The sequence below is a fragment of the Acaromyces ingoldii genome, assembly GCF_003144295.1.
Source record: "Acaromyces ingoldii strain MCA 4198 unplaced genomic scaffold FA10scaffold_1, whole genome shotgun sequence".
NCBI lineage: Eukaryota > Fungi > Basidiomycota > Exobasidiomycetes > Exobasidiales > Cryptobasidiaceae > Acaromyces > Acaromyces ingoldii.
This window is the reverse complement of record NW_020290247.1, coordinates 1,495,471-1,519,129: the sequence shown is the minus strand read 5'-3', so window position 1 is coordinate 1,519,129 and position 23,659 is coordinate 1,495,471. Positions and strand designations below refer to the sequence as shown.

Genomic DNA, 23,659 nt, shown 5'->3' with positions numbered 1-23,659 from the left:
TGGCCCTGCTTCAGAAGGAAATTTTGGCTCAACGCAGCCTTTCTTCGTTTCCCCTCTTCAGCTATCGCAGCAAGCAACACCGTCTCGATTCTTCCTTTTGACGATGCCTGCTGCTTCTGCTGCTACGTCAACGAAGAGGAAGGCCTCTTCGCTGGGGGCGACTGCCGGAAAGGCAGCTCCTGCTGCCTCCAAGGCTTCCTCCGCCACGCCTCGGTCTGCGTCGTCGTCGTCGGCTTCGGTGAAGAAGGCTAAGAGCAAGGCTGAGGGAACAGGCGCGCTCATCGACGGCCATGTCTCGCAAACGCAAGTCGAGAAGGCACTCAAGGCCCTTGAGGCACACCGAAAGCGGACACAAACCGAGGAGGAAAAGCACCAGCTGCCCCTCAGTGGGCTGGACGACGTCGATGGCGAGGGTGCGCGCGCCGACCCGGCCGACGTCATGTGGCTCATGGTCACGACCAAGACAATCAACGAAAATGCCCCACCGAAGCCCGTGCGAATGTGAGTGCGGCCCATGGCTGGCTTCTGTTGCGTGTGATGTAATGCTGACGGCAAGAGATCGTATGCAGCACCCTGCCCCATGCCGTCTACGCGCCGTCGTCGTCCGTGTGCCTGCTCACCAAGGACCCGCAGCGCCAGTACAAGGACCTGCTTGCGTCTGAAAAGGTCAAGCAGGTGAAGCGTGTCGTCGGCGTGACGAAGCTCAAGGGCAAGTTTGCGCCCTTTGACGCCCGCCGTCAGCTCATGAACGACCACGAGGTCTTTCTCGCCGACGATCGCATCGTCGAGATGCTGCCGAAGCTGCTGGGTAAAAAGTGGATCAAGGAGCGGAAATCACCCATCCCTGTCAAGCTGTCGGGCAAGGGTGCGGCAGTCAAGGCTGAAATCGAAAAGGCAGTCGCGTCGACGTACTACCACCGGAACCGGGGCGTCTGCACAGCGACGCGGATCGGCACGCTGGCTCACCTCTCGACCGAGGAGCTCTTGGCCAATGTGTCGAGTGCGCTTCCCGTCATTGTCGGCAAGCATGTCAAGGGAGGGTGGGACAACATGCAGGGCATCGAGATCAAGACTGGTAGGAGCGCCGGTCTACCTGTATGGAACTGCAAGATGCAAGACCGCTGGGCGGGTATGCCGACCGAGGAAGAGGAGGAGGAGAGGAAGAGGGCCCGAAAGGAGGCGCGATCGAAGAAGAACATGGACGAGGCGCAGTGGTACAAAGAGTATGGGCAGGACAAGGATGACGAGGATGATGAGGATGACGAGGAAGAGGGCGAGGGAGAGAGTGGAGACGAAGAGCCTGAGGATGACGCGAGTGACGACGAGAACGAAGAGGACGAAGGCGACATCGAGCAAGAGGAAGCTCGTGCCAGAAAAGTCCAGAAAAAGTCCGCGGTCCAAACAGCGTCCTTGTCCAAGAAGGGAAAAAAGTAGGCTCCCACCCGCATCTGCTCGCTGTAACTTAGGTCATGCAACTCTTTTGTCGCCAATGTCATGATAACCATATTATTTCCGCTTCTCAGTGCATGCGGTACGGAGAGGCGCTCACACATCTTGAGATGAAGAAAAGCAAGCCAGGAAGACCCGACACATTCATTGGAGAGCTACTTTAGCTACAAGTGTTCGTTGGAAGACTGATGAAGCGTCCAGGATCGCGCTCTTGCTCGGATCAGCCGATCTTCTTTGCGCCATCGCCCGCACGGATGCAGTATCCCTTTTGGAACTCATTGCACTTTCCGTCAGACCTGTCGTTTTTTGTGAGGGAGGAGTTCTCAGCTAGCAAGAAGCGCAAGTAGAATGTTGCAACTGCTTCTCTGTCTCGAGCACCCACTTCTTGGCAATGGTGACCGCGAACTGCGGGACGAGCGTGTCGATGATGTCCTGTGTCTCGCCATGGTCTTGCACTTGGGTGCAAAAGGCCTTGACTGCCGTAAAGTCTTCGGTGTACTCGCAGCCGTAGTACATGATGATATTCGACTTTGCCTTGCCGAGACACGCATCGTTGAGCTTTTCGCACACCTGGCCCTTGTTTTTGATGTTGCTGCTGGCGAACGTGAAGTCTAAGATTGGGGTGAGAAATGTCAGCGGGCATGGAGGACACGATGAGCTAAAAAAGGGACTTACATTTCTGGCGCTTGGGTGTGACTTGCTTGGCCTTGAAGGTGTAGTCATTATAGCAGCGATTCGAGCAGGCTCCATTCTGTTGGGGTGCACGGGCGAGAATGGAGGCACGGGCGAGAATGGAGGCGCTGGCGAGCAGGGGAAAGACAGCCAGGATGGCGACGAAGAAAATCTTCATTCTGATGGTTTTGAGTGAGAGAAAGAGAGAGAAGCCTTCTTCGATTGAATGAGGGAGGTCCAGAAGAGGTACATGTCTGCTCTCGCCCTTATATCCTCTACATCCAGCATTGCCAAGTCTCACACAGTCGCATCGGCAGCACTCCTCTCTCTGTAACTTTCTCTCTGCGTAGGTTGGTCGCTTGATTACCGACGACCGGATATTAGCGGCGCGGAGGGCCAAAGCGTGCGGAGCCCATGGGCCTTGACTTGGTCGGAGTCGGTATGGTGAGGAGCACCGCCAACGCCTCTCTTATTTCCCACAAGCACGAGCCCTCATCGCACTGATGAGCAGCATCGGCAATCTCGCAAGGGAGGAGGGGAGAACTTGTCAACCAAGACCTAATTTGTCACCGAAGGATGGTCAGATGGCGCCGCGGACCGCTGCGGACCGCTGCGTTGCTGACGATTTTCCCATAAATCACAAGTGACAAGGTCTACGACAGTGAATGACCCTCTTTGCGCGTCTGACTTGATCCCTGGGCTGTTCTACCAAGCTCCGTCTTCGGTGTGGCGAGTTAAAGGCGCAACCCCTGTCGCCAACCAAAACGACCGCTTCTTAGAATGCAGGCGGCCCAGAGTGCTATGAGCTGGGCCCACCCTACCGCAGTCAGATGGGCGTACAGCGGAGGCTGCTCGTTTCAGACTGAACTGTGCGCGGCCTATTTGAAAAGGACGGTCTGCAAGGCTGGACCTGCCTTCTTCCATCTCCAAGTCCAACAGACGACACAAACGATCGACGACAACAAAAGTCCAGAGAACGACATCGAAAATGCGACTGCTCTACCAAACTTCTCTGCTGGTCATGTCGCTGGTCATGGCCACCAACATCCTAAGCGCCTCGGCCACCACAACCTCTCATCACGCTCAAGGAGGAGGAAAGCACCACGAGGCTTGGAAGTACTTTACATTTGAGAAGGCGACAGTACCTGAAAAAAAGATCTGCAAAAGTCTCGAAAAACTGTGCAAAGCCGCAGGAGAACCTAAGGTTGTCGTCACGCACGGCAAGTGCGTGTACAAGTACGGCACGGGCATCAAGGCATACTGCACCTCCGAGGCGAACCACGGAAACACTTTCGACATCATCGATGAGCTCGCCGGTAAGCTGGACCTGACATACGCCTCAAGGTAAGTGAATCTGGGCGACATCCTTTTCCCCGCGCTGTCGCTGTTTGCTGAAAGTCGTGGATAACAGGAAGAAGCGGCACAGAGAGTGCGAGAATTACATGGAGGGCTGGTGCAAGCGTAAATCCGGGGGCCGCAAGACGCTCTCGGGCACCAAGGGCACCTACAAATGACGGCCATGATCAAGTCGTGCAAAAGGCAAGAGCCAGACACGCTTTTCTCTCTGCACTCTTCTCGCTGAGCCATCCACGAGCATAATACTCCATACTCACACGCTATCCTGTCAACAATCTCGAACAACGAAGGAGCTTCAAATCACGAGAGGTTCCACACCGAATATGAAAGTAAAAAGATCGCAGACAAGAGAGTGAATCGCAATTAATGAGGAGAATGAGAAGGCCTTGAGAGCATCACAGAACCGAGAACATATCAGGGTCCCTTGCTGGTCTTGCCATCCCGGCCATCCTTCCTCTGCTGCTGTTCGGCCTCATCGCGTGGCTGCTCCACTGTGATGATCAGTGCAGGAGGCTCGGAGTCGCTGGGCCCTTCTGGCGTCACGTCAACCAAAACGGCCTCCGAAGGCACCCGACCCGACTCGGCATCAGAATACGGCTCCACTGGGGACCGGTGCCGATCCTGCACGCTGGGCTCGAGGTGGACCTCTGCTCGTCTTGCCTGTTCCGCCAGCGCCTCTTCCTGTAGCTTGCGGTTGCGGGCAAAGACCACGACGGCCAGGAAGAGGATCAGTTGGAGGAACAGGAAGCCGTTCCGGAAAAGGAACCCGATCCCGTCGACGATCCTGTTGTAGAGGGTTGAGTGTGGTGCTGAGCCAGCATCGACAAGGATGGAGGCGAGGACATCGAGGGCGGTCTTGCGGAGCACGTAGGTGTAGGAAGGAGCCGATACAATGGGTGCATCATCCGGCTGCTCCTTGAGCGCCGCCGCTGGAAACGAGACGGAGCGGACGGCCGATGCGTCATAATTGATCGCGAGGAGGGGCAGCCGATCTTGTGGGCTACTCTGGGCCGGGCGAAGCGCGAGCTTGACAAGCTCTCTGCCAGATTCGTCTGTCCATGCCTCGCACGTCGTAGTGAGGGGGACTTGCGCAACCGCCACCTCCGAGACAAGAGGCCTCGTGTGTGCCCAGAGCAGGATTGCGTCCGCGGTCTTGAACCAAGGCAGTGAGATGCCGTCGTTGTCGCCAGTGCCGACGTAGACCGACTGAATCGGCCCGAGTGCCAACGCATTGGCCTTCTGCTCTCTCCAGTCTGGCGGACAAGAAAAGGCGGTCGGTTCGACGATGCTTCGCACGTTCAGCTCCGCTTCTCTGCTGTTCCATACCAAGTCGAGGACCAGGTGGCTGCGCTCAAAGAGCGCCGAAAGATCTGTTGTGATATTTGTTTCGGTGACGGGAAGGACCTCTGCAGTCTTTGAGAAGAAGGAAGAAGTTCTGCAGAGGGTGAAATGGTATCAGTCTTCTATTTGAAGGGTCTGGTGAATGACAATGCATGTCCACTTACTGGAACACCCTCGTCAGACGGAAAGACTCTGAGCTGCGATCTTGCTCTTGACCAAGGTAGAACAATGCATCGGCTTCCAGGTCGGTCGGACCGGGCGACGGGAGAAAGGCATAAAGGAGGGCTGCGCTGAGAAAGACGAGTGGAAAAAAGAGGATGACGCGGACGACGAAGAAGAGGACGCGTTTGGCGAACGTCATGTCGCAGTAGTTGTAGAAGGAGTGATATGTCGGAAGACCTAGTAAGTGCGGTAATACCGCGATGATGGGGCGTACCGACCGACACAGCCGTGGTCAGGACCTGACTATCCACGAATCTAGATCGCGGTCGGCGGATTGCCGTTGTTCCTGCGTTTCGCGCTAAAAGCTCACCTTTATGGATCAGCCACGTTCTACCAATCAACCATTGAAGTGCAAAGAATGGACAATGCTTCGGAAGCAGCAAAGACAATGTCAGTCTCGTTGACTCAATTTGACTGGATGACATTCTCCTTAAGTCTATGAAGAGGAACAACATTGCATGTCGCTCGCCCTTATATTGGCAGAGCGCCAGGACAAGACCCTGCGCCTTCCTTGGCTGCCTTCATGCGAGCGGGTCAAAGTCAGACCACGCCGAAGATCCTCCCTGATTGCCCGCTCCCGGTCTGGAGGAAGATTTTGTCGTAGGAGTCAACACGGCGCCGCCCCACCCCGGAGGCGCCGGTCTTGGCGTTGCCGCCGTTGAAGTAGGTGTGGGGGAAATGGTGGATGTCGCAGCCGAAGATGGAAAGCTCCCCAAGCTTGACTGCTGTGGCACCAAAGGCGGTAGGCCGCTCGACGAAGTACTGCTCAATGCCATGCTCGACGAAGACGAGGTATTCGACAGGCCAAAGTTGCTTGCTGGTTCCAGACTGATATTGTAGTTGGGGCCGGCAGAAGCAGACGCGGAACTTGCAGGTTTGACAGCAGACGACGATGACGAAGACGGCATCAGCGTCCCACCCGACCAGCTTGGCGCGCCATTGAAGCCTGACGAAGACGGAGGGGAGGAGATGGTCGTTGCACTCAGCGTTGACGAGAGCGACGGTCGGTTTCCCCCAGGCGGAGGAGGTGCAATTGTGCTTCTCGGGGTAATGGCCGGGCTTGAGATAGGCGGTGAGGCGAGGCCCGACGCGGTCGGAGGCGGCTTCCAAGCCGACGACAGCGAGGAAGAGCTGCTCGTGCCGTTCATCACGGAGGGTTTCAAGGGCGCAGCACCCCCTAGAGTGCTCGCGTGAGACGGTGTCAGTGCTGGTGTGCTTCCTCGAGCTGGCGTCGAAGATGTCGACGCGCCCAAGTCGTCCCAACCGAGAACATCAAGCGCGTTACCCCCCACCGGCATGTCTCTGCTGACCTCGGTGGACCGACCCTTGGCAGATCCAACCAGAGTTGCAAAATCGACATCTCCCGACGACGTGAGCCCGCTCGAAGCGCCTTGGACTCCTTGTGCTGACGTAGTAGCTCCTCCAGCGTAAGAATCGGTATGATCTTGCATTCGTTTCAGCTCCTCGAGGTGGGTAAGATCTGAATTTCTCGAGTCCGTCAGCATCTTTCTTCGATGGTAAGCTCTCAAGATGAACAAACTTACGCTCCGTCTTGACACGTTCGCCCATTTCGTCGATGGCCCGCATGAACCTCGAGAATTGCTCAGCTGTGAGCTGAGCACCCATCGACATCGCCCAGAGCTGAGGGATGATATGGACCGCCAATGTCTCCCGGTCCACCTTTTTCGACATAGCCTCGTGCACGGCCAGTGTCGCGATCATAACCGACGGCTCCCTCGTCTTGATCCTTGCCAAGATCGGTACAAGCTTCTCCGTGAGGGTATATTTGTCGAGAACAGAGATCATCGAGTGGAAGCAAATGAGAGTGTTGCATTTGACGGAAAGAACCTTTGTCTTGGTGAAGACGGTCTGCGCAAGGATTGGCGTCAGGGCGCTGTCAGCCTCAGCAGGAGTGCTCTCTTATAATTCACTCACGGCAATTTTGGGAAAGAGGACCTCCTTGACGTGCGAGTACTCGAGAAGCTCACAAAGTCGAGGGACCGTCTGCAGAGCCTTTTCTTGCACCACGACTTGCTCTGCCTCCAAGGCAGAGTAAAGCAACGGCGTCACCTGCTCGCGAAACACGGGGGGCGAGGTTTTTGACACGAAGAGCTCGATTTGCTCCAAAAGCATCACTGGAAAGAGAGACATGAGCATGGACCCATCCAATCACGCCGGCCCTCCACCCACGTTGGTTCTGAGGCGGATCTTGCACCGCGAACAGCGGCTTGAGCTTTGGCAGGACGTTGGAAGAGAACTCAATCGACGCTGAATTATCATTTGCGTGTTAGCTGGTGTAACTGAAGACGAAGAGTTTGACATGACACTCACATAGATTCTTCGAGATAGTGAAAACATTCGGGAGGATGAACGGTAAAAGTGTCCGATCATTCATCAACTCGAGAAGCTGGAGACGGGCAGATTTCAGCAATAGAAAGGACAAGAACTGGCGTGGACACTTCACTCACGGCTGGAAGCACCTTTCTTCGAAGGAGACGGTCGCTGAATTGGGGGAGGATCTTGAGGAGCCCTTTCAAGAAGGAAACTCGTTCTTCCTTTGTCCGTCCTGCGAAGCTGTCCCGCTCCATGAACTTAAGCGTCTGAGTCAGGATATTGTTGAAGTAGTCAGATCGCTGAAACGAAGAGGCAGTCGGCCGCGACCCCGGATATCGCGTGACGAGAGTAGATAGAACGCCTGAGATAGAGAAGGTGTTGAGTGAAAGAACAGAAGGAGAAATAGAAAGTCGATTTACTTACCGATAACCTCATTCCCCAGGCGGGACCAAGATGAGGAGCCGGCAATTGTGCTCAGCTGATCGGCGTTCTGCCTGACATTTGTCAGGCTGTTGCGATTCCGAAACGGTGGATCACCCCTGCTGTGTACGGCATAGATGAGACACCCCAAGCTGTACATGTCGTTTGCCGGCTCCAGCTTCTCGTCCAAGGCGTACTCAGGTGCCATGTAATCAAAGTTGCGTGAGAGAGCGGGCGGCAACGAAGGATCGTAATCCGGGTATCGGTAAGGCGTCGGCGTGCCGTCTGGTTGCTTGAGCGGGGTCAGGAAGCCAAACCCGGCCACTTTCCAGTCTCCCTTGGCATTGACGAGAATTGATTCGGTGGTGAGGTTGCAGTGGACAAGACCAGCTCCATGAAGGAATTCCAAGCCGCGGGCGACTTGCAGCAGCCCTTTCTGGATCTCGACTTCATCTAGCTGGACGCTCTCGCTCGCTCTTCCTGCCGACTCGCTGGCCAGAAGTGCCTGGGAGAGCGGCGCAAGGACTGGTTCCGTGGCGAATATAAGCTCTGAGCGAACCTCTTCAAAGGGCTCAACGACTTCGAGGATACATGGGTGTCGAAGCCGAGTCAAGGTCGAAGCCTTGGAAATGCTGTCAGCTCACCAATCGAGCTTCGTTTGCAAGGGTAGCCCTCACCTCCTTCTTCAGAATCTCAACAACTTCGTTGCGCTCTCTTCCTCGACTTGCGACATTGTGCGACCAAACACTAGCTTGACCTTTGTCGGCGCTGCTGCTCGACGCTGTCCCACCCGACTCTGCACCACCCTCTGAGCCACTCGGTGTCAAAGATCCCGAAACTGAGGGAAGAACACCGCCGCCGCCGGATGTTCGCACCGCTCTCTGTATCCTCCACAGGCCAGCATGGGTCGTTTCAGACTCATTGATCGTGTAGTTTGCAGAGATATTGCTGCGACCACTGGGGAGCGCAAGAGGACTCATCAGCTGAGTGCTTGCAGAGCGAAGGGTCAGGCGACTCACAAATAGGACGAAGCCTGGCTGAAAAAGGAAGCCATGGCCGATCGAGGCTTAACCCTCTCTGGACCTCGATCGAAGCTCTGCTCTCAGTTGTTGCTCAAACGGCCGTGCTTCCACTTTGACTTTTGGAGTGGCAGCTGGTGTTGGACACATTGGTTTCGAGCTCCACGTGGAAATTCGACGTCCGAATTCCGAGAAGCCAAACAATTTTTACTTTTTGCCCTCGAAGGTGTTCAGTCCGACCAAGTTCTGACCAAAGCAGGGAGAAAGGCCGCGATCTCCTTCCCAACGATGGCGGACGCACAGCAGAGCAACAAGGCCCATAGGGCCAGCCGCATGAAAGACAAGGCCCAAAAGGAACAGAATCGTCATGCCGGCGGCTTCAACCCGAGGGTGAGCCTCTCTATTTGCGCATATAGTAGTCGCCTCCGCTGACCCAGCCACACATAGGCCTATGTCTCTGCACACCCAAGAGTGGCGGACAAGCAGATCAGAAGAAATGCAGAGCGAGACCAGCAGAGACTCCATGTTCCCCTCGTTAATAGGACCGACGAAGAAGAGGCACCGCCGGTCATTGTCGCCATCGTCGGACCGGAGGGCGTGGGCAAGACCACGCTCATGAGAAGCTTGATTCGCAAATTCAGCAAACATACCCTGACTGACATTCGAGGCCCCGTCACGGTCGTCAGCGGTGAGAATGGAGATGGTCTACTTCCTACTGCAGGCAGGATTACTGATGACCAAGCATCCTTCCTTACACAGGCAAACGACGACGACTGACATTCATCGAATGCAACAACGACATCAACTCGATGATTGACATTGGCAAGATCGCAGATCTGGTCCTTCTGATGATCGACGGGAGCTTTGGCTTCGAGATGGTGGGTCGATCGACGGTCAAGGGTCCCATTAAATTGACACTGACCCGCACTTTGGCAGGAACAAATGGAATTTCTCAACGTCCTCCAGGCCCACGGCTTTCCAAAGATCATTGGCGTTCTGACCCACTTGGACCTGATCAAGAAGAGCAAGACGCTTCGTGCCACGAAGAAGAGGCTCAAGTCCCGATTCTGGACAGAGATATATCAAGGTGCCAAGCTCTTCTATCTATCGGGTATCATCAACGGGCGATACCCTGACATCGAAGTGCAGAACCTCTCTCGCTTCATTGGCGTCATGAAGTTCAGGCCATTAATCTTTCGGAACGCGCATCCGTATCTCCTGGCCGATCGCATGGAGGACTTGACACCCAAGGAGCAGGTCAGACGGGATCCAAAGGGAGACAGAAGAGTGACCGTGTATGGCTATCTACGTGGAACCAACATGCGGCACGATACAAAGGTCCACATCCCCGGCGTGGGCGACCTCAGCATCGCCAGCGTTGAGCGCCTCAACGATCCCTGTGCGCTGCCGACGTCTGACAGCGAGAAGCGGAGAAAGCTCAGCGACAAGGCAAAAACGATCCATGCGCCGATGAGTGACGTCGGTGGTGTCATGTTCGACAAGGATGCCGTCTATATCAACGTCCCTGGTCATTTCTCGAAGAATGGCAACGAGGAAGGCGGGACAGGCACGGATGGAGACGCAAGTCGTGGCGAGGGCGAGCGCATGGTGCTTGGTCTCCAAGATGCGCGTAATACCCTCGATGAGGGAGTTCAACGCGGCGAAATGAGGCTCTTTTCCGACGAAGCGAGACCTCTCTCACTGGATGAGGTGGTCAAGAGGAAGCAGAGGGAGAGAAAAGCAGCATTCGATGATATTCAAGCGGCCGAGCGAGAAAGCGAAGACGATGATGAGGACATAGACGATGACGATGAAGAGGACAATGACGACGACGACGAAGACAGTGACGATGAAGAAGCCCAGGCCCGGGAGGAAGAGCTCGGAGCCGGAGATGAGGAAAGAAGTGACGGCGAGATTGCATTTGCCGACAGCGATTCCGATATGGGCCACCAAGGCGAGGATAGCGACGACGATGACGATGACGATGACGACGTGGCTGGTGATAATACATGGAAGCGAGATCTTGCCGCCCAGGCCGAGCAAACAGTTCTCGACAATCGTCGTCGAAAAGCTCCGGATCTCATGCGTCTCATCTACCATTCGGATCAAAGCCCAGAGGAAATTGTGGCAGGGCATGATGGTAGGACCAAGCTCAAAAAGGCCATTTTGGGAGACGAGGAGGACGATGAAGGCGATTTCTTTCAATTGGCGGATGAGGATGACCGCGATGCAGGTCCGGATGATGAAGATCTTCAGGATTTCAGCAAGCCGCGATACAGTGACGAGGAATTGAAGAGGTGGGATGACGAAAGACAGCTAGATTCGATTCGACACCTTTTCATTACTGGAGCCGAAGATGAAGAGGAGGAAGGCGATGAACAGCGAGTCGACGAAGGTTTTAAGGGGTTTTCAGACGACGACGATGATAACGAGGGAGAAGGAGAAGACGAGAGAAAAGAGGAGGATGGCGAAGCAGCCCAGGCTGAAGCTCTAGCGAAGAAGAAGGCTGCCCTGAAGCGCCGCTTCGACGAGCAGTACGATGATCCCGATGAGGCGATGCAGGGTGATTGGTACGATGAGCAGAAGGCGGAGCTGGCCAAGCAAGCTGAGGCCAACCGCGCGGCCTTCGAGGATGATGACGAGGAGACGAGGAGACTGGTCGAGGGATTCCGACCTGGAGCATATGTCCGCATGGAGCTGGCAAAAGTGCCTTGCGAGATGGTTGACAATTTCGATCCCCGCTATCCACTCATCGTCGGCGGGCTTTTGGCATCGGAGGAGCAGATGGGCTACGTGCAGGTTCGCATCAAGAAGCATAGATGGCACCATCGCATCCTCAAGACCAACGACCCCTTGGTGTTCAGCATTGGTTGGAGGCGTTTCCAGTCTGTGCCGGTCTACAGCCTCGATGATGGGACCCGGAATAGGATGCTCAAGTATACGCCTGAGCATATGCACTGCTTGGCCACCTTTTGGGCCCCTGCCGCACGGCCCAATACAGGATTCTGTGCCTTCAATACCCTGGACGACGAGACGCCTCGCTTCCGAGTGTCGGCTACGGGTACCGTTCTCGACGTCGACGCAGGATCAGGCGCTCACAAGATTGTCAAGAAGCTCAAGCTGACGGGCACGCCTGCGAAAGTGTACAAGAACACGGCGTTCATCAAGGACATGTTCAACAGCCGTCTCGAGATTGCTCGCTTCGAAGGCGCCCACATCAAAACAGTCAGTGGTATCCGAGGTATGGTGAAGAAAGCGCTGGCCAAACCAGAGGGACACTTCCGTGCCACCTTTGAAGACAAGGTTCTGATGAGCGGTGAGTGTTCTACAAACATGTTGACAATTGCTCAAGAGCGTTTGCTGAGAGAAGTTTGTGCACCAATCTTCAGATATCGTCTTCCTACGGTGTTGGTACAGCATTGAGCCGCGACGCTTCTACAACCCGGTCACATCGCTCCTGCTGTCAACACAGAACCGACAGCAATGGAAGGGCATGCGGCTGACTGGCACGGTGCGAAAGGAGGAAGCCATCAAGACGCCAAATCGGGTCAACAGCATCTACAAGCCTGTTCAAAGAGCAGAAGTACGCAAGTTTAACAAGCTCAAGATTCCCAAATCGCTCCAGGCGCAATTGCCATACGCGAGCAAGATCAAGAACGAGACCAAAAAGAGCAAAAAGAGCTACCTGGACCAACGTGCTGTCGTCATGGAGAAGGAGGAGCGGGAGGCGGTGGCGCTGCTGCAGCAGATGCGTGCCGTGCAAAGGGAGAAAGAGGACAAGAGAAAGGCCAAGAAGCAGGATGCCAGAAAGAAGCATATGGAGACAGTGGAAAAGGAAGAGGCGATCAAGAAGGACAAGAGAAAGGCGGCCCTCGCAGACGTCTACCGCGCCCAGGGCCAACGCGAGGCCAAGAAACAGAAGACTCAGTAGCTGCTTGCCATACAAGATTGTGTAATTTTAGCATCTTTCCCCACCTTTGGCGATGGAACTGCACCCTTTGCAGTGAGATGAAGACCTTTGCCTCGCTCGCGATTTCCCTGGCCGCCCGAGGACGGAGGATCAAGACTCCCTCGGAGCTGCACGTGATCCTGCACCCTGTGATTTTTTGTTTTTTGGTTGGTCTGGTTGGTCATGAACGCGCGCTGCGCCCACTTCCAGAAGAGATCAGTGTCTGCGCTGCCCTGTTTCCCCTAACCTGCATCTATACGCGAGTAGGGGGAGAGGGATGGCGGACCTCGAAGGGGAGGGATGGACCCCTTTGGAAAGCAGCATTATACAGAGGATCAGGGCGCTTGAGGAAGATCCACTCAAGGTCGATATATTCGGACAACTCATACCGCTCGCAAACGACTACACGCAGCGCAACCGGAGGCTCATCGAGGATGCAAGCGTGCCATCGAGCGAGTCGGAGTTCCACTCTCACCAGCTCTGTGGACGGTGCGAGGTGTCCCCAGGAAGGCGTTTGAGCGTGGCCGACGGCGATGGGGAAGAGGTGGGGGAGGAGGGCGAGAGGGAGAAGAAGCTGCGATTCCGACTGCAGGTCTGCATGCTTCGGAGCCTCAGCTTCAAGGTGAAGCGCTCCATTGCAATCTGGCTGAACGGCCTTGCAAAGCAAGCATATAGCTGCATGGACTGCTATCGTGGGCTGGTGCAAGCAAAACAAGAGATCGGTCCCAGGTTCCTGCACCGGTACGAGGAGGACAGGATCACCCAATTCTTGTCGTTCGTAGACGATTGGGAAGAGAAAGTCGCGATGGGCATCATGGCGGACAGCGGGCTCATCGAAAGGCCAAGAAATGAAACGACTGTCAAGACGGAGCAGCGAGCGGACAATGTTGGACAGCACGACGAAGTGAAAGGCGTACCACGACCAGCTGAGCTCTTTGCTGCACTCCACCTCGTTGGTTCTTTGGCGTCTCGCGACAAGAAAGATGGTCTCTACGCAACGCTCAAGCAAGAGCGATCAAGAATAGTCATCGATGATCTCCCAGAAATGCCCGTGGGCATCTTTTCGTATGCATTGGATGACGACGAAGCTGTCCGAAGATGGGCAGTCGAGCAGAAAGCACAGTCATTGGCATCAGGCGACATGTGCCGAACAGGCGCCCTCGACAGATTAGTCCGGTCGGCGATCGAACAGGAAAAGTGGCAAGAGCTTTGTTTTATTGCAAAGTGGGCCCCTGAAGCTTTTTCGGGAGCCCTCCTACCAAAGCTACTTTCTCACAAGGGCAAGCCAGAGGTGCTTTCGTGCGTCGAGGCCGTTCTTGAGCAAGGTGCAGCAGTATGGCTGCACGAGGACTCGGAGTATCCTCTGGTGATCTTGGCGTCGCTACTGGATTCGATGGAAGGACTGGTAGAGCCGGGCGAAGGCGCATTTCGCTGGATGGAGGCTTTTCTCTTCAGTCTCCTCGATCCGATCGTGCCTGTGGAGACATTCGAAGAAGCTTTGAAGCGCATGGCCAACTTTCTTCTCGAGCGCATGCAAGGTGGACACGTCTCCCTCGACCAACGGAAGAGGGCGTTGAAGGAGGGCGCCAATCTTCTGCTTTGCTGGGCAAACGGGGACGCGAGAACGCGTAGACCTCTGAACAATGTCACGGAGCTCTACGCATCGACTCTTGCGCAATTCGCTCTCATGGGTCGCATTCCGAACACTGTTGAGACGGCCGAGGCGGGAGAGAGAAAGGCAGCGCTGGAGCTCATTGAAAAGACATTTGAGCTAGACAAGGACAATCTCGCGGAGAGCATGCTTCTCCTGTCGAGCCAGACCATGCGCCACAAATCGATGTTCAAAAAGGCCCTTAGTGCTCGCAAGAAGATGCCGATGAGCAATGGCACGACACAAAGTTCTTCCACAAAGGCAAGCAGCGACGAGGATGCCGTTTTCGAAAAGGCAGCGGCCGACCTTGTCGTCAGTCCCACTGTATGCTCCGGCCTTTGGCGCGAATGCTACAACGCCTTCCGTCCCACTCAAGACGCTGGCCTTTTTCTACGGCCACTAGCCAGCCTCGCCGTCTTTGTTGAGCCGCAGATTCAGTCGTATATCATCGTCAAGGAACACAAGAGCGCAGCTTTTCCATTCTATAAGGAAAAGCTCAAATCGTGCCTCCTTGCTCTTTCAAGGAGGCTAAAGACGATGCGAGGATCTCTCCCTACAATTCTGCTCGACATCTCCGAAGAGAGCGGCGCCTCCGGCGGTGGTTCTGATCGGTTAAACGAGCTCTGCTACCAACGAGCTGATGGCCTCGTCGCCGCCACGCTGTGTCCCGAGGTTGAGGTCCATCGAGCCGCACAAAATGTCATTCGCACAACATTCGAGGAGGCCGAAACCAGGGGTGACTGCTTTCGTTGTCTGCTCCAGTGCAGCCCAAAGCTAGCCCTCGAGGGTATTCAGACTTATCTCGACGATTTCGTCACAGTGGCAACCAGTCTGATAGAAGCTAACGACACGGCAAAGTGGATGGTCAGGTCATTTTCGGACGTCGTAGAAGCCTTGTGCTCACAGACTGACGGTCTTCTCCGTCGAGGAACACCCTTCTCGCTTGTCGAATCTACCACCACGGCCAAGCATGTCCGCCAGCACATTCCTTCGATCTGGAGCTTGATGTGCAAGAGCATAGCGGCCATCTTCGCCAAGACGCCCAGCTGGGCGCGTGTCTTGGATCAGTCAGAGCTCGTGGCCTGGTTCCGCGACGTCATCATCTTCGCTACTGACGTGGTCGACCAGATGGAAACCTTTCAGGAGGCTGGAGAAAAAGAGAGCGAGTCATCTTCGCCCACCCTTCTTCAGGATCTGTCCCTGCCTCTGGAGGAGGCGTCTTCCTGGTTGCGCATGAATGACGCCGAAATCGTCGAGGACACGCGAGAATACATCGTCAAGGCTTTGCAGCACTTTCGCGCCAAAGTTCCGGATGGTGTCAAGCGGCGAATGCTTGCCTTTATCGATGACCAGATCAAGATCGAGGATGCTGAAGCTCGACGAACCTTGCTTAGCATCAATCAGCTTAAAGATCTGAGACACCTTTTGGACCCGACAGCGATGGCCATCGAGCTTAGCGATGATGAAGATGATTTCACGGTCCAGGAGCAGACCTCAAAACCATCTCAGCCACCAAAGATCGCGCCCACATCTCAATCGGTCTCCAGCAAAGCGACTTCAGACAATCACAAAAAGCTCAAACAGCAGAAACTTGCATTTGGTGCTGTGAACGTCGATGTGGATCTCGACAAGAGGTCAAGTGGAGCTCCTTCTAAAAACGCAGTGGCATCGAAAAACGCATCGTCCCAGGAGCTTCGGAAAGAGAGTCTGGCTTCTAAGCTGGCTCCTTTGGAACCATGGACGGCAAACAAATACTCTAGCCCTTCCTCATTTACATCGAAGGCTGTTGCCCGACCTGGATTTGGTCAACGTCCTCCTGCTCCTGCTCCTGCTGCACCCTCGCGTCCTGGAAGCAAGCTTGCACAGCTCCGACAGGACTTTCGATCCAGTAACGTCTCTTCTCACGTCCGCTCCAACTATCAGAGGCCCCCTGCTGTTGCAATAACTCGTGAGATCGGCGATCCTCGAGCACCTGAAGCCAAGAGGTCTTTTAGTGGGAACGCCAACCTAGGGGCTGCTGCCCAAGCCGCTGGACCGCCGAGGCCACAGCGAGCCGACGATTCTAGCAGCGATGAGAGCAGCGAAGACGAGGCAGACGAGCAAAAGCGGCGCGCATTGGGGCTAGCCGCACTCGCCAAGAACGGCTCGCCGGTCAAGATGAGGCCGAAACCCAAGGTCACTGTTGGTATCTTGTTTGCTCTGCTACTTTATCCCTTTTGACTCACGAGACTTGCTTCCTATACACACAGCAAGCACCGCCCAGAAGAACAATCTTGTTAGAGAACACAAATGGCTCGGCTGCTGCTGCAGCTGCCGCGGCACGGGAGCGCGAAAGGGAGCTAGCGGAGAGGAGAAAGCGTTTGCGGGAAGCGCCGGACTATGGACCTTTGCATCGATCAATTTTGTCTTGGGATTACTTTGCGAAGGGCAACGTGCCACCTCGCCTGCCTGGATTGCCCGAGCCACAATACAGCGCAGTCAAGTCCTCATTTAGCGGTGCCGAGGACTACGCCAATGTATTTGGGCCGATGCTTCTGCTTGAGTGCTGGGCCGAATTCCAAGGAGCAAAAGAAGAGCTGGAAAGGAGTCGGGCGGTAGAATCTCCTTACCGAGTCACTGTTGTTGGTCGCTCGGTCGTGGACCAGTTCACAAACGTCAACATCGTCATGGACAAGGTGCCGCCTTCGCAGCAGCCGCGGTTCAGCGAGACCGATGTCGTCTCTCTCAGCGATCTGTCAGATCCAGCGGCACCTATCGACTCGCGGGCCAAGATCTTGGCCAAGGTTGACGCATTCAAACCTCTTGGTCAAGGGTGCCGCCTGACCTTACGCTGCTGCCTGATTACGGATAAGCAGGGTATCAACTCTCGGCTAGTCGGCGACTCGAGGTGGGAAATCACAAAGCTCTTTTCCTTGACGACGTTGCACCGCGAGTACGAGGCGCTGCAAGCGCTACCGTACTACGACATGCTCCCTAGCATCCTGACTGGGCGGGCCTCGTACGTCAACAAGCTCAGTCCCGAGGAAGTCATGAGGGCTGAGAAGAAGTATATGGTCAATCGCCCGCAAGCCGAAGCAATTTTGGGAACCTTGACGGCTGGCAACGGCTTCAGTCTTATCCAGGGTCCTCCTGGCACAGGGAAGACCAAGACTATCAGCTCTCTCGTGGCCCACTTCATGTCTACGCGACCAAGGCCGACCTCGAATCCAACTCCGATCAACGCAGGACAACGAGGGCCAGGCCCACCGATCAAAAAGCCGGCCAAACAAAAAATTCTCCTCTGTGCTCCCAGCAATGCCGCGATCGACGAATTGGCAAAGAGAGTCTCGGATGGTATTGCTCTGGCTGATGGTCTCGTTGTTCGACCGAATGTTGTTCGAATCGGCCGTACCGATGCGATGAATCACAGTGTCAGGAGCCTTGCCCTCGAGGCCCTGGTCGAGGAGAAGCTGTCAAAGGCGGCCAACAGCGAATCGAGCAACGATGACGTCAGTGCGATTCATGCCGAGATCCAGAAGTTGAAGGAAGAGCGCGACGCCAAGCAGACTGAACTGGCAAACGTCAGAGCGGCAGGTGGAGCGACAGTCAGGCTGCAAAAAATCGACGCAGACATCAGGCAGATCGTTGCGAAAAGGGTTGCCGCGATGAACAAGCTCGACGAGGCCAAGGACAAGCGGCAGCAGGTCGTGAGGCAGATAGAAGCCGATCGAAGGAAAGTGCAGCAGGAGATCCTCGAAGAGGCAGACGTGATCTGCTCGACGCTGGGCGGTGCCGGTCATGCTATGTTTGGGTCCTTGCCGTTTGATTTCGAAACGGTTGTCATCGACGAAGCGGCGCAAGCCGTGGAGCTGAGCACCCTTATTCCGCTCAGGTACGGATGTCAGCGATGCATCCTGGTTGGAGATCCGAAGCAGCTACCGCCCGTCGTCCTGTCCCGAAAAACGGCCGATCTAGGCTATGCAAACTCGCTTTTCTTGCGAATGTTTAGCAAGCCAGACAACCCGATTCACCTGCTCAGCATCCAATATCGTATGCACCCGACCATTAGCGAATTCCCGTCGAAGACATTCTACGACGGAAAGCTTCTTGATGGACCAGACATGGCGCGCCTTACAATGAAGGGGTGGCACAACGACGAGTACCTCGGCCCTTTCCAATTTTTCGACGTCGCCAACGGTTCTGAGACGACTGGCCGTGGACACTCTATCACTAACCGACAAGAGGCGCAGGCAGCCGCATTCCTGTATGAACGTTTGGAGCGGGAAGCGCGGCGGACGGCTTCGGGAACAATCGAGGGAAAGGTGGGCGTCGTGAGCATGTACAAGGAGCAGGTCTGGGAGGTGAAGAGAGCGTTCAAGCAGTTCTTCGGTGAACATATCGAGGAGATCGTCGATTTCAACACAGTAGATGGCTTCCAGGGACAGGAAAAGGACGTCATCATCATCTCGAGCGTCCGAACAAATGGGATTGGCTTCTTGTCGGACCGCAGAAGAGTCAATGTTGCCGTCACTCGCGCCAAGAGCAACCTCTTCATCGTCGGTCATGCTTCGAACTTGCGCCGCGATCCCATTTGGGCGCAATTTGTCGAGATGGCCGAAAAGAGTCGAACGATTCTGCAGCTGAAGGATCCTGCCAAGTTGCGACAACCCTCAGACCGGGCGCCAATGCGCGCGCCTCCTCCTGCTATGTCTCCGTCATCCTCGTCATTGCCCGCAAAGAAGACGAGTGATGATGTCAGTGCGACGGCAAATTCAGGTATGTCGAAGCCTTCGGTCAGCAAACCGCAGCAGCACCCGCCATCGCCTCCCGGGCCCCTTATGACGCCGGCTCAGATGAGGCAAGCGTCTTCGAGTTCGTCCATGCCAGTTCGGCACAAGCCTGCTCCGACACTGGTACGCCCCTATCCATCAGGCTCATCTGCTTCGACGTATGGGGTTCAAACAGGTCAAAGACCCCCACAAGCAGTGACTTCCTCTGCTGGAATCCCCATCTTGCCTCCCTCTAATGGTGTTGGGAAGCAAGGGCCACAAGGTAGTCGTGCTGCACCTCCTCGCCCACGACCACCTGCCATGCGACCCCCACGCTTCAACCCGCTTGAAGTGATGCCAGCCGGCGGGTCGAAGGGACAGCCACCGAAAGGGCCGCGACCACCATCCGTCCACAGGGACACAAGCAACAATGTTCGAAAGCGACCCGATGCCGACCAAAACGAGCAAGGCGACGGTCCGTCGAAGAAAGCTTTGAACGCACTTTTCCACACTAAGAAGAAGCCTCGGATCGCCACACCTGGCGCCCAGGCTCCTAGATCTTTCCCTGGCGGACCTCGTCCGCCACCAGCGCCTTCAGCGCCTGGATTTTCCCGCTGAGGCGCACTGCACAGCTGAGCGTGAGCTTTTTATTATGTTTCCACACGTTTCGTTCTCGTTAGCATCTTGTATTTCAAAACACAACGTATCATCACCTATCATTGTACTGTACAGGTACCTCATCATCCTCGTCATCATCATCTTGGGTTCATTGCAATCATACCTCATTCTTCGACAATTACTAAGCGTGACGGTATGAACGGTATCGCGTTTCTATTGATAGCTTGATAGCTGATGAGTGCGTGATGGTGCGGTTATAGCCACTTAATCACGAAAGCCAACATTGGCAAAAGGAGGGCCGACACAAGGACCAAAGCCAGCGTGGGGTGCGTCGTAAAGATTGCCGGCACCCACTGGCCTTGCTGAGCACGTCGCTCGCGTCGGAGCCAATCCTATGGATCCTTGTCCTCCGGCGGCGCGACGTCGGGCACGACCCACTTGCCGTACAGGCTCAAGACTTTGAATTTGAGCTTTGGCGCGACCTCGACTTGGAAGGGGAGGTAGGGTCGATGTTCGCCATCTATGCTTACGAGGCCACCTTTCTTGAGGCGTTTGTCTCCCGGCTGGAAGTGAGGCGTCACACGATAGGCTTCCACTTTGAAGTATGCGAGTGCCCGATCGTACACAACGACTCCACGCTCGGCGCCGTTGATGGCGCGGAGCTTTCCGCTGCGTCCACCGCCGTGCAGCATTAGGGCCATATCGATGCATCCATCACCAGGCAAGGCAAAGGGAAATTGGAGCAGGTCGCGAGCGACGTAAGGGATCTTGCCGGCGTACAGGGCCGAAATGGTCGACTTGATGCGGTACCAGCCTGGACCCGGACCAGCTGCTTGAGACGCGTTCTCAGAAGGGTTTGTATCATTTGCCTGTCGCGATGGCCACGACGGATCAATGATCTCCAAGGCAGGAGGTTCCTCTCCCTCGACTGGAAGCAAATCAGTCACGGCTCCATGTTGAAGCGATGCATGATCACCGTCATCTGGACCCTGTGGGACGTCAGGAGCCGTGACCTTTCCATCGACATCATCCGCCCTCTGATTCGTTTGCAAGACCTTCTTCCGCATCTCAGCCTTGTTCATCGTCCCCCTCTCGCCCAGCTTGACATCAAGGTCCACTTCGCAGACCTTGTTGGCAAGAACGCCGCCAATGTAGCCAATGACGAACCTGGCGTCGCCCAATGCCCTCATGTCCTCGGTGCCCAAGTCCACATCGGCCATGAGACCGATGGCCTGGGACAAGAAACTGTAGTGGAGGGAGTAGGGCTTCGCAGGCGCAGTCGTCAGCTCCTGAGGGTCGGCGTCTGCAGGCTCTAGTGTTGCCACCGCCGACGAGGGCGAGGATGCTGTTGTAGATGTTGACGAGGAGGACGGTACGCCATTCATACTCCTCCTCTTTGACCTTGATGCTGCTGTGGTACTCCTCTTGGGTTTTGCTATGGCCGGCTGCGTCACGGAGCAGACGTCAATGGGCAAGGGTGTGCCTTTGATGGCATTCAACGAGGCCAAAGCGAGATTGAAGCCCTGAGCGACGCCGAGCAGATTCAGAGCGACTGCATTTCCACTGCCGGCCGGAATGGGAGCGACCGGCATTGCCAGTGCTGTCTGCGCATCGTTCCGAACGGCGAAACCGTTGAGCACCTCGTGAAGCATGCCGTCACCGCTAACGCATACCACCGCATCGTACTGATCCAGTGCCAGATCCCTCGCCAACTCCAGGCCATGGTTGATGTGTGTGGTAATCGTGACGTCGAGCTTGCACCCTGCGGCTTCGAGAACTGGTCTGATGCGGTTCGTAAAGAGGGGTAGAGCCTTTCCAGGCCCTCCAACGGGGTTGACAAGCACCTTCAGCCTACGATGAGGTGACGAGTGCGGGTATGCCAGACGCATCAACTTTGCGGCCCATTGCGAAGCAAATGAAGGATCTACAGCTTCACCACCTCCATTGATGGTACCAGCGGCAAGTGCTGGGGACTCGATCCTGGCCTCAATCTTGATGAGGCGGAGATTGGTGCAGGGGCCCTCAAGTTGGGCTTGAAGCTTATTCGGCGATGATCCTGAGGTGTCGCGTGCAGCAGCTTCTTCTTCTTCAACGAGGCTCTTCTGAAGCTCGAGGATCTGCTGCGCCCTGCTCTTTGACTTCTTGAAGGGCAGCAGTGGTGTGGCGCCGGTGCTGGTCAGAGGTGGGGAAAGCAAGCGCACTAGAAGCGACCCGCCGTCCGAATCTGGAATGAAGGAGGCGTGCAGGACCAGCTGGTGGGGGACGAGGAGGTAGGCGCGAGCTGGCTCTGATTGGCGGCGTCAGAACGGCTGAGCAAGCTGTTGTCTATTGGCTCATCTCACCTTTACTGATGCGGCCACCAGCCGATGATTGCCGATTGAGCCAGAAGAGGTCATCGTCGAAGGATAGCCTAGCGGGCTTGCCTTCGATGGTCACTTCGATGCTTTCCACAGGCGAAATTCGTGCTGGATCCTTTCCATCATCTCTTCCTGCAGTCGTTTGCGCCCCATTGCTTTCCTCACCCATCTCTCCTTGCGCGGCGCACGACCTTGTCGAGGGGGTGTGCGAAGTCTTGGCTTCTCCTAATCCAAGCCTTCCAAAAAGATGGCCTGAGCAGTTGAAATTTCTCCACGTGGCCTCATACAATCGAGGCTCAGGAGGCCACCTCGACTTCAAGACTGGCTTCCCCTCGTCTTGTCGCTCGCCTGCTTGAATCCTCGCCCAAGATGGAGATGATCAGCTTTAACATGGCGCACGGCTTTGCCGAGGGCGTCGTTCGAGGCTACAGGGCGTCGCTGCTAACCAGTCACCAATACGCGAGCCTGACGCAGTGCGAGACGCTCGACGACCTGCGCATGCAGCTCAGCGCGACCGACTATGGCAACTTTCTCGCAAACGAGCAGCCTCCGCTGAGCACGGCCGTCATTGCCGAGCGAGCCACGGGCAAGATGGTGGCCGAGTTCGACTACCTCCGGTCGAACGCGACAGGCGACCTCGCCAAGTTTCTCGACTACCTCACGTATTCGTACATGATCGACAATGTCATCCTCTTGATCACCGGCACCCTGCATGAGAGAGATACCCACGAACTGCTCCAGCGCTGCCACCCCCTGGGCGTATTCGACACGATGCCTGCTCTGTGCGTCGCCACGACGGTGGAAGAGCTGTTCCACTCTGTCCTCGTCGAGACTCCGCTGGCGCCTTACTTCCGCGAATGCCTCTCTGCGTCGGACCTCGACGATCTCAACATTGAAATCATCCGAAACACGCTGTACAAGGCCTATCTGGAAGACTTTGCCGCCTTCTGCCAGTCGCTTGGCGGGTCGACGGCTGAGAGCATGACGAAGCTCCTCTCGTTCGAGGCCGATCGGCGCGTGCTCAACATTACCCTCAACTCCTTTGGTACCTCGCTGTCAAAGGAGGAGCGTGCCCGCCTGTTCCCCACCATCGGCAGGCTCTTCCCGGCTGGCAACAATATCCTGGCCAAGGCAGACGATGTGGACCAGGTCAGGGCCGTGTGCGAGTCGGTGCCAGAGTACCGAGGCTTCTTTGCAGGCGACGGCGGCAGTGGAGGGGACGGTGACGGGGCGGCAGAGGGGCTAGAGGACAAGATGTTCAAGGAAGAGACAAGGCGTGAGTGTCTGCCTCGACCAGGCTGTTGCTGCTTATAGTGCTACAGGAAGATATTCTTCATGCTGACTAGACCTCTTCGATCCAGTGAACCGGGTGGAGACAATCACGCAGTTCCAGTTTGGCATCTTCTACTCGTGGCTCAAGCTCAAGGAGCAGGAGATCAGGTCCATCACCTGGATCGCAGAGTGCATCGCTCAAGGTGTTCGAGACCGGATCAGTGACTTTGTCAACGTGTGATTTGATGGTC

At 55.8% G+C, this 23,659-nt stretch overlaps 9 protein-coding genes across 9 annotated transcripts; 5 read left to right on the top strand and 4 right to left on the bottom strand.

Annotated features, from left to right (window-relative positions):
* Positions 1 to 38: 38 nt before the first annotated feature.
* FA10DRAFT_236587 (ribosomal protein L1) lies at positions 39 to 1,515 on the top strand. Its single transcript, XM_025519083.1, has 2 exons — positions 39 to 501; positions 570 to 1,515. Exons 1-2 carry the CDS (start codon positions 104 to 106, stop codon positions 1,432 to 1,434), a joined length of 1,263 nt encoding a protein of 420 aa, XP_025380398.1. The 5' UTR covers positions 39 to 103; the 3' UTR covers positions 1,435 to 1,515.
* Positions 1,516 to 1,669: 154 nt separating this feature from the next.
* On the bottom strand, positions 1,670 to 2,299 carry FA10DRAFT_282861 (hypothetical protein; the record flags this gene model as incomplete). Its single annotated transcript, XM_025523798.1, has 3 exons — positions 1,670 to 1,745; positions 1,832 to 2,060; positions 2,125 to 2,299. 3 exons carry the CDS (start codon positions 2,297 to 2,299, stop codon positions 1,670 to 1,672), a joined length of 480 nt encoding a protein of 159 aa, XP_025380397.1.
* Positions 2,300 to 3,109: 810 nt separating this feature from the next.
* On the top strand, positions 3,110 to 3,635 carry FA10DRAFT_257542 (hypothetical protein; the record flags this gene model as incomplete). The annotated part of the gene is made up of 2 exons (XM_025519862.1): positions 3,110 to 3,465; positions 3,533 to 3,635. The coding sequence occupies 2 exons, from the start codon at positions 3,110 to 3,112 to the stop codon at positions 3,633 to 3,635; spliced, it is 459 nt and encodes a 152-aa protein (XP_025380396.1).
* A 132-nt stretch (positions 3,636 to 3,767) lies between these two features.
* Positions 3,768 to 5,299, bottom strand: FA10DRAFT_263884 (hypothetical protein). Its single transcript, XM_025520415.1, has 2 exons — positions 4,983 to 5,299; positions 3,768 to 4,912 (listed from the first exon to the last, which is right to left on the bottom strand). The coding sequence occupies exons 1-2, from the start codon at positions 5,177 to 5,179 to the stop codon at positions 3,892 to 3,894; spliced, it is 1,218 nt and encodes a 405-aa protein (XP_025380395.1). The 5' UTR covers positions 5,180 to 5,299; the 3' UTR covers positions 3,768 to 3,891.
* A 137-nt stretch (positions 5,300 to 5,436) lies between these two features.
* Positions 5,437 to 8,925, bottom strand: FA10DRAFT_236586 (hypothetical protein). Its single transcript, XM_025519082.1, has 9 exons — positions 8,814 to 8,925; positions 8,472 to 8,751; positions 7,798 to 8,416; positions 7,509 to 7,735; positions 7,372 to 7,447; positions 7,231 to 7,308; positions 6,976 to 7,175; positions 6,585 to 6,909; positions 5,437 to 6,520 (listed from the first exon to the last, which is right to left on the bottom strand). The coding sequence occupies exons 1-9, from the start codon at positions 8,846 to 8,848 to the stop codon at positions 5,562 to 5,564; spliced, it is 2,799 nt and encodes a 932-aa protein (XP_025380394.1). The 5' UTR covers positions 8,849 to 8,925; the 3' UTR covers positions 5,437 to 5,561.
* Positions 8,926 to 9,056: 131 nt separating this feature from the next.
* FA10DRAFT_263882 (DUF663-domain-containing protein) lies at positions 9,057 to 12,799 on the top strand. The gene is made up of 5 exons (XM_025520414.1): positions 9,057 to 9,203; positions 9,261 to 9,501; positions 9,573 to 9,691; positions 9,750 to 12,129; positions 12,203 to 12,799. Exons 1-5 carry the CDS (start codon positions 9,102 to 9,104, stop codon positions 12,742 to 12,744), a joined length of 3,384 nt encoding a protein of 1,127 aa, XP_025380393.1. The 5' UTR covers positions 9,057 to 9,101; the 3' UTR covers positions 12,745 to 12,799.
* A 162-nt stretch (positions 12,800 to 12,961) lies between these two features.
* Positions 12,962 to 19,918, top strand: FA10DRAFT_247341 (hypothetical protein). The gene is made up of 2 exons (XM_025519450.1): positions 12,962 to 16,594; positions 16,663 to 19,918. The coding sequence occupies exons 1-2, from the start codon at positions 13,040 to 13,042 to the stop codon at positions 19,777 to 19,779; spliced, it is 6,672 nt and encodes a 2,223-aa protein (XP_025380392.1). The 5' UTR covers positions 12,962 to 13,039; the 3' UTR covers positions 19,780 to 19,918.
* Positions 19,919 to 20,171: 253 nt separating this feature from the next.
* On the bottom strand, positions 20,172 to 22,305 carry FA10DRAFT_247337 (hypothetical protein; the record flags this gene model as incomplete). Its single annotated transcript, XM_025519449.1, has 2 exons — positions 20,172 to 22,066; positions 22,140 to 22,305. The coding sequence occupies 2 exons, from the start codon at positions 22,303 to 22,305 to the stop codon at positions 20,172 to 20,174; spliced, it is 2,061 nt and encodes a 686-aa protein (XP_025380391.1).
* Positions 22,255 to 23,649, top strand: FA10DRAFT_273813 (putative vacuolar atp synthase subunit D; the record flags this gene model as incomplete). Its single annotated transcript, XM_025523185.1, has 2 exons — positions 22,255 to 23,412; positions 23,498 to 23,649. The coding sequence occupies exons 1-2, from the start codon at positions 22,506 to 22,508 to the stop codon at positions 23,647 to 23,649; spliced, it is 1,059 nt and encodes a 352-aa protein (XP_025380390.1). The 5' UTR covers positions 22,255 to 22,505.
* Between the last annotated feature and the right edge of the window lie 10 nt (positions 23,650 to 23,659).

Excerpts from the sequence above, each read along its gene's own strand:
- FA10DRAFT_236587 (XM_025519083.1), top strand. The coding sequence starts at position 104 with ATGCCTGCTGCTTCTGCTGCTACGTCAACGAAGAGGAAGGCCTCTTCG. Across the intron at positions 502-569 it reads CCACCGAAGCCCGTGCGAAT|CACCCTGCCCCATGCCGTCT; the intron begins GTGAGTGCGGCC and ends GATCGTATGCAG.
- FA10DRAFT_263884 (XM_025520415.1), bottom strand. The coding sequence starts at position 5,179 with ATGACGTTCGCCAAACGCGTCCTCTTCTTCGTCGTCCGCGTCATCCTC. Across the intron at positions 4,913-4,982 it reads CGTCTGACGAGGGTGTTCCA|AACTTCTTCCTTCTTCTCAA; the intron begins GTAAGTGGACAT and ends CACCCTCTGCAG.
- FA10DRAFT_236586 (XM_025519082.1), bottom strand. The coding sequence starts at position 8,848 with ATGGCTTCCTTTTTCAGCCAGGCTTCGTCCTATTT. Across the intron at positions 7,309-7,371 it reads CACTATCTCGAAGAATCTAT|CGTCGATTGAGTTCTCTTCC; the intron begins GTGAGTGTCATG and ends ATGATAATTCAG. Across the intron at positions 6,521-6,584 it reads CGAACGTGTCAAGACGGAGC|ATCTTACCCACCTCGAGGAG; the intron begins GTAAGTTTGTTC and ends CGAGAAATTCAG.
- FA10DRAFT_263882 (XM_025520414.1), top strand. The coding sequence starts at position 9,102 with ATGGCGGACGCACAGCAGAGCAACAAGGCCCATAGGGCCAGCCGCATG. Across the intron at positions 9,502-9,572 it reads CCCCGTCACGGTCGTCAGCG|GCAAACGACGACGACTGACA; the intron begins GTGAGAATGGAG and ends TTCCTTACACAG. Across the intron at positions 9,692-9,749 it reads GGAGCTTTGGCTTCGAGATG|GAACAAATGGAATTTCTCAA; the intron begins GTGGGTCGATCG and ends GCACTTTGGCAG.
- FA10DRAFT_247341 (XM_025519450.1), top strand. The coding sequence starts at position 13,040 with ATGGCGGACCTCGAAGGGGAGGGATGGACCCCTTTGGAAAGCAGCATT. Across the intron at positions 16,595-16,662 it reads GGCCGAAACCCAAGGTCACT|CAAGCACCGCCCAGAAGAAC; the intron begins GTTGGTATCTTG and ends CTATACACACAG.